The sequence below is a fragment of the Sapajus apella genome, unplaced genomic scaffold, assembly GCF_009761245.1.
Source record: "Sapajus apella isolate SASKATOON/1434 unplaced genomic scaffold, GSC_monkey_1.0 scaffold234, whole genome shotgun sequence".
In the NCBI taxonomy this organism is placed as follows: domain Eukaryota; kingdom Metazoa; phylum Chordata; class Mammalia; order Primates; family Cebidae; genus Sapajus; species Sapajus apella.
Window position 1 is genome coordinate 548,858 of NW_022437174.1, and position 9,927 is coordinate 558,784.

The 9,927-nt window shown below is 65.7% G+C and overlaps 1 protein-coding gene across 1 annotated transcript in view; it reads left to right on the forward strand.

The window, feature by feature from the left end:
- EPS8L2 (EPS8 like 2) overlaps window positions 1-9,334 on the forward strand; it is a 20,636-nt gene extending 11,302 nt beyond the window's left edge. The window contains exons 4-20 of the mRNA XM_032271472.1: window positions 1,085-1,246; window positions 1,648-1,797; window positions 1,874-1,953; window positions 2,065-2,207; window positions 2,284-2,354; window positions 2,574-2,700; window positions 2,872-2,960; window positions 3,050-3,124; window positions 3,544-3,692; window positions 3,800-3,932; window positions 4,296-4,408; window positions 6,421-6,526; window positions 7,347-7,460; window positions 7,652-7,724; window positions 7,943-8,123; window positions 8,306-8,441; window positions 8,532-9,334. Coding sequence (XP_032127363.1) covers window positions 1,085-1,246; window positions 1,648-1,797; window positions 1,874-1,953; window positions 2,065-2,207; window positions 2,284-2,354; window positions 2,574-2,700; window positions 2,872-2,960; window positions 3,050-3,124; window positions 3,544-3,692; window positions 3,800-3,932; window positions 4,296-4,408; window positions 6,421-6,526; window positions 7,347-7,460; window positions 7,652-7,724; window positions 7,943-8,123; window positions 8,306-8,441; window positions 8,532-8,612 — 1,983 coding nt within the window. The 3' untranslated portion in view covers window positions 8,613-9,334. The remainder of the gene's footprint in view (window positions 1-1,084; window positions 1,247-1,647; window positions 1,798-1,873; window positions 1,954-2,064; window positions 2,208-2,283; window positions 2,355-2,573; window positions 2,701-2,871; window positions 2,961-3,049; window positions 3,125-3,543; window positions 3,693-3,799; window positions 3,933-4,295; window positions 4,409-6,420; window positions 6,527-7,346; window positions 7,461-7,651; window positions 7,725-7,942; window positions 8,124-8,305; window positions 8,442-8,531) is intronic.
- Window positions 9,335-9,927: the final 593 nt, after the last annotated feature.

The following is a 9,927-nucleotide window of genomic DNA, read 5'->3' on the forward strand; positions in this document are numbered from 1 at the left end:
CTCCCAAACTGCTGGGATTACAGGCGTGAGCCACCACGCCCGGCCCATCGTCTGGTATGTTCTCCACAAGCTTTTTTTTTTGAAAGAGCCTCCCGCTCTGTCACCCAGGCTGGAGTGCAGTGGTGCGATCTCGGCTCAACAAAACCTCTGAACTGTTCAAGCAATTCTCTTGCCTCAGCCTCCCGAGTAGCTGGGATTACAGGCACCTGCCACCATGACTGGTTAATTTTTGCATTTTTAGTAGAGACGGGGTTTCACCATATTGGCCAGGCTGGGATCGAACTCCTGACCTCAGGTGATCCGCCCGCCTGGGCCTCCCAAAGGCTAGGACGACAGGCGTGAGCTTTTGTTTTGCGTTTTGCGGTTGTCTCCGTCCTGCAGTTCACGTCAGTGTTTATCCAGCTGTGCCAGCATCGTGCACCGAATGGTCAATCCTTCGTGGGAGGGTTTTACTCTGCGAACCGGGAGCTTGGCTGCAGGAGGGGCCTGAGTCAGGCCGGGAAAGAGGAGAGGTGGAGGGCGCGGGGGGGGCTGGGCTGGCTGCAGACCCTCAGGCACGGACGGACGCATCCAGCGCGCTCTTGTTGAGGGCCCTCCACTGTGCACCAGGCTCTGCCCTGGACCTGTACACAGCTCAGCAAGTGGCCGCCGGAACCCTGCCCTGGAGTGGCGAGCCGGCGGCCTCACAGCAGGCCATGTGCAGCGCGACGCTGGGTTCATTTCAGGGTCGGGGATGGGGTGACGGCCGGCATTGCAGCCGGGTGGCCAGGGAGGGGATGCCTGAGGAGGGAGAGTGCTGTGGAGGCGGGGAAGCAGGTGCAGGGGGTGGGGGCCGAGCCTGCGAGGGGAGGTGGCCGGTGAGGTCAGCTGCGAGGGGCCGGGCAGCAGTAGGAATTCTTCTGAGGGTATTGTCTGGACACAAGTGTGGTCTCCACAGATTTCATGGCTGCATAGACTCCCCCCACCAAAAGCGGGGCTGGGTCCCCCTCCTACTGTCCAACCCAGGGTTGGCCGTGGCCCCTGGGGGCTGGGCTCTCAGCACAAGGAGGGCTCTGCCCCGAAGTGACCACCCGCCCGCCCCCAGCACCTGGCCACGTTCATCATGGACAAGAGCGAAGCCATCACATCTGTGGACGATGCCATCCGGAAGCTGGTGCAGCTGAGCTCCAAGGAGAAGATCTGGACCCAGGAGATGCTGCTGCGGGTGGACGGCGAGTCCCTGCGGCTGCTGGACATCGAGTCTCAGGTGGGGTCAGCCCTGAGGGCAGGGAGCACGGGGGGCAGAGGTGGCGGGGGGCGGAGGCTTGGTGGGTATAGGCACAGTGGGTAGAGGCAGTGGCTGCCACCCGCTGCCGCCCAGAGGCGTGTCTGGGCCTCTCTGCGGGGGCAGCCATTTCCCATCATCTGGTCCCTGGAAGAGGCTGGGACCAGGGTGGGCAGGGAGGGCCGCACGGAGCCGAGAGCACAGGGGAGCTCGGAAGCCTGGTCTGCCGGGCCGCACACCCTCGGGGCATGGGCGCGTCTGGGGTCTCGCCCTCCCTTTGGCTGTGTCCGAGGGCCTGTGCTCCAGACACGTCCACAACTCCAGGCACGTACTGCTGGTGCCCAGGCCCCGGGTGAGTACCAGGCGTGTGGCGTGTCCCGCAGGAGGAGCTGGAGAACTTCCCGCTGCCCACTGTGCAGCGCAGCCAGACGGTGCTGAACCAGCTGCGCTACCCGTCTGTGCTGCTGCTGGTGTGCCAGGACTCCGAGCAGAGCAAGCCCGACATCCACTTCTTCCACTGCGACGAGGTGGAGGTGAGGCGGCGCTGCGGGGGGCGGGGGGGTCTCCACAGCGCCGTGCCCGCCCTCACCCCGCCCCCCGCTTTCCCAGGCAGAGCTGGTGCACGAGGACATCGAGAGCGCACTGGCCGACTGCCGGCTGGGCAAGAAGATGCGGCCGCAGACCCTGAAGTAGGCTGTGGGCAGAGCGGGGCCGAGGGGGCAGGTGGGGAAGGGGCCGAGCAGGGAGGGAGGGCCAGGCGTGGCCCCGGCGGGGCTGAGCAGGGCCCCCTCGCCCCCCAGGGGACACCAGGAGAAGATCCGGCAGCGGCAGTCCATCCTGCCCCCTCCGCAGGGCCCGGCGCCCATCCCCTTCCAGCACCGTGACGGGGACTCCCCACAGGCCAAGAACCGCGTAGGCCCACAGGTGCCGCTCAGGGAGCCAGGTAGGTGGGGACGCTGGCGGGGGCTCCAGGGGGCTGGCTGTGGGGGCTCGGTCAGCAGCCCCGTGTCCCCTGGCAGGCTTCCACCATCAGGAGTCCCAGGAGGAAGAGCCGAGGGCCGTGCTGGCTCAGAAGATAGAGAAGGAGACGGTGGGTGCCCAGGCCTGGCAGGCGGTCCCTGCCCTTCCCTCCCTGCCCCATCCCCGGTGGTGGACACTGGTCCTTGCTCCCCCTCTGGCCAGTCCTCAGCCGGTGGCTGCCCCTCCACAGGTGTGGCCCCAGCTCGTCCCGTCACCTGTGGGGCTGTCCCTGCCTCAGGACGGGTTGGTGGGAGTGTCAGAGGCTGACCCCTGACCCCTCTGACCCCAGCAAATCCTCAACTGCGCCCTGGATGACATTGAGTGGTTTGTGGCCCGGCTGCAGAAGGCGGCAGAGGCTTTCAAGCAGCTGAACCAGCGGAAGAAGGGGAAGAAGAAGGGCAAGAAGGGGCCAGCAGGTGCGGGGACAGGGACGGGGACGGGGACGGGGACAGGGATGGGGTCGTCACGGGGGGACACTGAGGGAGCTGGGGGAAGCTCTGGCCTGCACGGTGGGCTTCATGGGACCGAACGCATAGGGGCTGGGCAGACCAGGGCGGCCCGGCTCACACGGAGCCTCCCCCTGCCAGAGGGTGTCCTCACGCTGCGGGCACGGCCCCCCTCTGAGGTCGAGTTTGTGGACTGCTTCCAAAAAACCAAGCTGGCAATCAACCTGCTGGTGAGTCCGGTGGTGGCAGCCCTGCCCGCCGTCTGTGCTGAGGGTGGATGGCGGTCTGACCCGCCCCGCTCACGCCTCGCTGCCCACAGGCCAAGCTGCAGAAGCACATTCAGAACCCCAGCGCAGCGGAGCTTGTGCACTTCCTGTTCGGGCCTCTGGACCTGGTGCCTGGGGCTGGGGCGATGGGGGTGGGGTGGGTTCTCGGGAGGTGGGGGGTGCAGGCGGAGTGTTGTGGGGACAGAGGCCTCTGGAGTGTCTCCCGGGCTCAGGGTCGGGGTAGCAGGTGCCCCTGTGGGGGTCTGTGGGCTGCGGGGGTCTGTGGGCTGTGGGGATCTGTGGTCTACGGGGGTCTGTGGTTTTCGGGGGTCTGTGGACTGTGGGGGTCTGTGGTCTTCGGGGGTCTGTGGGCTGTGGGGGCCTGTGGTCTCCTGGGGTCTGTGTTCTCCGGGGGTCTGTGGTCTTCGGGGGTCTGTGGGCTGTGGGGGTCTGTGTTCTCCGGGGGTCTGTGGGCTGTGGGGGTCTGTGGTCTCCGGGGGTCTGTGGGCTGCTGTCCCCTCTGATTCTGACCCTTTTGCTGCCCCAGATCGTCAACACCTGTGGTGGCCCCAACATTGCACGCTCTGTCTCCTGCCCACTGCTCTCCCGAGATGCTGTGGGCTTCCTGCGTGGCCACTTGGTCCCCAAGGAGATGTCGCTGTGGGAGTCACTGGGAGAGACCTGGACACGGCCCCGGTACGGCCACGCGGAGCCAAGCCGGGGCTGCCCTGGGGGCCAGCGAGGGGGTCCTGGGTGGGCCAGTTCTGGAGGGGCGGGGCTGATCTCGGGACCTCTCACCGCAGCTCCGAGTGGCCACAGGAGCCACAGGTGCCTCTCTATGTGCCCAAGTTCCACAGCGGCTGGGAGGCCCCCGTGGATGTGCTGCAGGAGGCTCCCTGGGAGGTAGAGGGGCTGGTGCCTGCCCCTGTCGAGGAGGTGAGAGCACCAGCAGCCCCATCCCCCCCAGCCTGACACCCACCCCTCACCAGTTCCCCACCCCAGCCCAGGCACCCAGCCCTCACCAGAGCTCCCCTCCCCAGCCCGACACCCACCCCTCACCAGAGCTCCCCTCCCCAGCCCGACACCCACCCCTCGCTAGAGCTCCCCTCCAGCCCGACACCCACCCCTCGCCAGAGCTCCCCCCCCCCCCCACACCCCCCCCCCCACCAGAACTCACCCCCAGCCCGACACCCACCCCTCACCAGAGCACACCCCCTAGCCTGGACACCCAGCCTTTCCCTGCCCTCCTTACCCAGCCCTAGCCCCACGTCCAGCTCAGGCTGCCCACCTTCCCCACAGGTGCATCCAGTGAGCCGACAGTCCACACGAAATTCCCAGAAGCACAGTCTCGCTTCAGAGGCCACAGCCCCAGGGGATGCACTACCACCAGTCAGCTCCCCACATGCTCACAGGTAAGCCCCCAAAGTGAGGAAGTATGAAAGTAAAACCCTTCAAAACCTACAGACACTAAAAACATGTGGGTACGCTGCCACCAGGTGGTGGCAAGTGCATTATTCAAGTGGGTCAAAATGCCACTTTTCCAGATTCGAGGCGGTTTTCATTTTAACTGTGTAATAATTAATTAAAGGAAACATTTCAAAAGTCATGTACGAACTCTCTACCCTAATATGTCAGCTCTTTCGTGCATCCACATTTATGTTTAGAATCAAGGTTGGAAACTTACTAAACCCCTGAACTTGGGTGGTTTCAGCAAACACTGTCGCCCCGTTGGGGCTGTTGGGACTGATCCAGGCCCAGCCTCTTGTAGAGCCACAGGAGGAGGCCGAGGCCCTGGGCCAGGGAAGCCTCTCCCCCTCCCCCTGACCTTTTCCACAGCAGACAGAACGAGCCCAGGAATTAAGGGAGTCCCGTCTGTCCTTGCCTCCCCTCCTCCCTTCTGCTCTCGTTCCAGGATTTGGCTTTGGGGGGAAGGGGGCCAGAAATCCATCTTCTAAGCAAGCATGGCCTCCCCTTGCCCACACTGTCAGCCTGGCTCCCCTGGCCCTGGGCCTAGGACCACACTTAGAAACATTTGTACCCGGCTGGGCGCGGTGGCTCACACCTGTCATCCCAGCACTTTGGGAGGCCGAGGCGGGTGGATCACAAGGTCAAGAGATTGAGACCATCTGGCCAAGATGGTGAAACCCCATCCCTACTAAAAATACGAACATTCGCCGGGCATAGTGGCGCGTGCCTGTAATCCCGGGTACTCGGGAGGCTGAGGCGGGAGTATCGCTGGAATCCAGGAGGCGGAGGTTGCGGTGAGCCGAGACCACGCTACTGCACTCCAGCCTGGCGACAGAGCGAGACTCCGTCTCAAAAACAAGAAAGGAAGGAAGGAAGGGGGGGAGGAAGGGAGGGAAGGAAAAAGGAAGGAAGGAAGGAAGGCGGAAGGAGGGAGGGAAGGAGGAAGGAAGGCGGAAGGAGGGAGGGAAGGAGGAGGGAAGGAAGGAAGGAGGGAGGAAGGAAGGAGGAGGAAGAGAGAAAGAAGGAAAGAAGAAGGAAGGAAAGAAGAAGGAAGGAAGGAGGGAAGGAAGGAGGAAGGGAGAAAGAAAGGGAGGAAGGAAAGAAGAAGGAAGGAGGGAGGAAGGAGGGAGGAAGAAGGGAGGAAGGAAGGAAAAAGGAAGGAAGAAGGAAGGAAGGAAGGAGGGAGGAAAGAAAAAGGAAGGAGGAAGGAAGGAAGGAAAGAAGAAGGAAGTAAAAAGGAAGGAAGAAGGAAGGAGGGAGGAAGGAAGGAGGAAGGCAGGACGGAAGGAACACTTCCACCCTTCGACTCCTGCTCCTGGTCTGTCCCCCTGCCCCTGTCCTGATAGTCCGCAGCCCCTTCACTTCCCTGAGCACCTGGACATGGGAGCTGCCCTGATGACCAGGGCCACACTGACCAGGATGGATGGCCTGGCCCGGTGACAGCCACAGGCCTGCTCTGTGCCAAAGCCAGGACCCCCCAGCCAGAACCAGCCCCCATGGACCTTTGAGGTGCAGGTCCCATCCCCCAGAGAGGAGCTTGAGACCAGTCCTCTGCTGGACTATGCGGGCTGTTTTCTGCGGGCTGCCATGGCTCTGAAGACATCCTGGCGCTCACTGGCCAGCTGGGGAAGCTGTGACCCTGGCATTTCCCAGGAACACCCCTGGCTCTGGTTCCCCTGGGGTGCCAGCCTGGAGACCGCCAGGTGGCCTGGGATGGGCCAGCCTTGCTGTGCCACAGGCCCCTGCGCCACGCCCACCTCCTACCTGCCCCTCCTCCGCACAGGGCCCCAAAGCTCTGGGGCTGTCACAGTTTCCATTCTGGGCTGACGTTGCAGCCTGTCTCCACAGTGCCCTCCATAGCAGAAGAGGCAGCCAGCCGTGCACTTGGGAAGCTGCTGCCCCCGGCCCCTGCCCAGGTCTCAGAGGAGACCCCCTCAGCCCCTCCTCTTCCTCACAGGGGCTGCCAGCCAACACCAGCCATGGCCAAGTACGTCAAGATCCTGTACGACTTCACAGCACGAAACGCCAATGAGCTGTCGGTGCTCAAGGATGAGGTCCTAGAGGTGAGGGGGCTGGACAAGGCGGTCTGAGAGGGGGAAACGGGGCAGGGCCTCAAGAGAGGGGCTACCGGGGGGTGGGGGGCCATCTAGGGCCAGGCTGGGTGACACCAGGACGGGGCACAGCTGCCAGCCCCTTTCTCCAGGGTCGCCACCCCTGGGCTCTGATCAGGATCCAAAGCCTGCTGGAGGGGCCTTCCCATCTTGGGGCTCCCCAAAAGCCTGCAGGGACCCCTGTGTCCGGCTGAGGGGAGCGTCTGTACCACGTGGACCCAGCAGGGGCCTGTCGTTCACACGCACCCCAGAGCCCCTGCGAACTGGCTGTCTCTGCCAGCTGGAATCCAGGCCACCCACTCGGGGACAGAAAGTGGAGCAGGCTGGGCGGAGTGGGCCACATCCACAGCCTGGTGAGGCAGCTCACGCCTGTAACCGCAGCGCTGTGGGAGGCCGAGCCCGAGGATCCCTTTAGCCCAGGAGTTCGGGACCAGCCTGGGCAACACCTCAAAACCCCATCTCTACAAAAAACATAAAAAGTAGCTGGGTGTGGGGGTGTGCGCCTGTGGTCCCAGCCACTCGGGAGGCTGAGGCGGGGGGATCGCTTGAGCCCAGGAGACCGAGGCTGCCGTGGGCAGTGACCGGCCACTGCAGTGCAGCCTGGGCGGCACAGTGGCACCCGTCTCAAAAACGGGCTCCCAGACCCCCGAGGCAGGGTGGAGGAGGGGCGGCCCCGCGAGGGAGGGCGGCGGGGAGGGGTGGAAAGCCGGGGTCCGGAGGCCCGGGGCGCTGTCCGGCCTCGGTGGGTGTCGAGCTGACGCGCGCCCCGCAGGTGCTGGAGGACGGGAGGCAGTGGTGGAAGCTGCGCAGCCGCAGCGGCCAGGCGGGGTACGTGCCCTGCAACATCCTGGGCGAGGCGAGGCCGGAGGACGCCCCGTTCGAGCAGGTGGGCCCGCGGGGTCCCGGGGTTGGCAGCCCCGAGCCTGGGGAGCGGCGCCGGCCAAGTCCACACCGGAGCGGGTGCCGGGTCCCCGGGGCTCGCGGAGGGGGGAAGGGCCGGCGCGCGGGCCGCGCGGGGTCCCGGGCAGGTGCCAGGAGGTGGGGGGGGCGCGGAGCCTGATCCCCCCCGCCCCGCAGACCAGCCAGCAGTACTGGGGCCCCGCCAGCCCGACCCGCAAGCTGCCCCCAAGCTTCCCGGGGAACAAAGACGGTGAGAGCTGCTGCTTGGAGGCGGCGGTCCGGGGCCCAGGGCCACCTGAGGGGGGCGGGGGCCGGGGTCGGGGTCGGGGTCGGGGCGGGGTCGGGGTCGGGAGACGGGGGCCGGGGTCGGGGTCGGGGGTCGGGGCGGGGGCCGGGGTCTGGGGCCGGGGCCGGGGCCGGGCCAGGGTCGGGGGCAACGGTGGGGTCCTGAGTCGCGCGCTCCCTCAGAGCTGATGCAGCACATGGACGAGGTCAACGACGAACTCATCCGGAAAATCAGCCACATTAGGACGCAGCCGCCGCGGCACTTCCGCGTGGAGCGCAGCCAGCCGGTGACCCAGCCGCTCACCTACGAGTCGGGCCCCGACGAGGTCCGCGCCTGGCTGGAAGCCAAGGCCTTCAGTGCGCGGTGAGCGGGGGCGTGGGGGGCGCGGGCGGGGGGCGCGGCCGCAGGTGTGCGCAGGTGCGCAGCTGTCGGGGACCGGCTGGGGGGGATCCAGGCAGCCACGGCCACGGTGCGGCCCCGATGCCCACGGTGCGGCCCCGACGCCCACGGTGCGGCCCTGATGCCCACCTGCCCGCCCGCCCTAGGATCGTGGAGAACCTGGGCATCCTGACCGGGCCGCAGCTCTTCTCCCTCAACAAAGAGGAGCTCAAGAAGGTGTGCGGGGAGGAGGGCGCTCGCGTGTACAGCCAGCTCATGGTGCAGAAGGCCTTCCTGGAGGAGGTGAGCCCCCCTGCGCTGCGCCGCCCCCTCCCCTCCTGCCCCCGGACCTGTGGGGCCCTGGGCTGAGGCTGCCCCGTTTCTCCTTCCTAGAAGCAGCAAAGCGGGTCTGAGCTGGAAGAACTCATGAACAAGTTTCATTCCATGAATCAGAGGAGGGGGGAGGACAGCTAGACCCTGCTGCGGCGGGCGGGGCCTGTCAGAGGGGAAGCCCACCCGCAGTGCATGGAGTACTGTTTTTATATGTGTATGTATTTTGTACCAAGGACACGGAGGGGGTGTGGTGCTGGCCTGGGTCCCTGCCCCTGTCAGAAGGCACAAGGCCCGTCCTTGGGCCCAGCAGTGCCCAAGGCCCAGCCCGCACCAAGGCCAATCTCAGCCAAACCTGTCGCCCAGTGGTGCCAGCCCCTTGTCCACCTTCCCAAGAACACAGAACTCCCTGGGGTGGGGCCTCTGTCCCTGGCCTCCCCAGTACACCTGTGGGGTCGAGACCCCTCTGATGCTCCCCCATCTCCACCCCCTTCCACATCCACCACACCCCAGGGTGGGCTGGAGCTAGGGCTGGCAGGGCTGAGCCCCGCACACACGCAGGGTTCTGCTCCTTGAGGGGGGCCCGGGAGGGGCTCCAGCAGGCCATGCCTGCCTTGGAGGGGGAATGCTACATGCTTCACCTGCATGGGTGAGAATGCAGGGGACACAGCCGGCCTCAGACGCCCTCAGCGCTCACCCTCACAGGCCCAGGACTGGAGCTTCCTCTGGCCAGGTTTCAGGCCAAGGATCCCTGCATGGTGTTGGGGTGCTGGTGGGTCCTGGTGCCTGGACTTGAGTCTCACCCTAGAGCTAGGAGGTGGCTGAGGCAACAGCGCTAAGCGATTAAACCAGTAAAGTCTCCAGGAGCCGTGTGTCTCATTCCCTGGGAGCGGGAGTGGGTCCTGGAGCCCCTGGAGACGGCACCTTTCCTAAGCACTGCCAGGCAGGGGCCGGCCATCAGCCGGGCTGTTCAACCCCAGAGCCCAGAGGGGACCCTGCCAGCTCCTCTTCCCGTGGCCTTCCCAGTTCCGGCATCCAGAAGACCCAAAACCTGTCACCCAAGCCCGGCTTTTGCTGGGCACAACCCTAGTGGGAGTGGTGGGGTTGGAGCCAGCTCCGCCAGACCGTGAGCAGGCCGAGGGAGGGGCGTGAGTCAGAGGGCGAGGCTGAAACTGGATTTGGAGATCTTAGCCCCAGGCTGACGGCTCCCGAGAAGAAGGACCGGACCACACTCAGCGCCCTGCCTGGGACGGGCACCTGACCGCCCATCCAGTGTCCACCGGAGCCGCACCCTCGGAGGGGCCTTTGGTGCCCTCTGCTGGCCGCTCTGTGTGCGGCTGTGGGTGGTGCCCAGCGGTGCCCTCGCCACGGATCGGTGGCAGGGGGCAACCGTGGACCCAACCCTGGGGTGTTGGCCTGGGCGACGGTGGGGCTGGGTTGGGGGGGGGCGTGTCTCTTG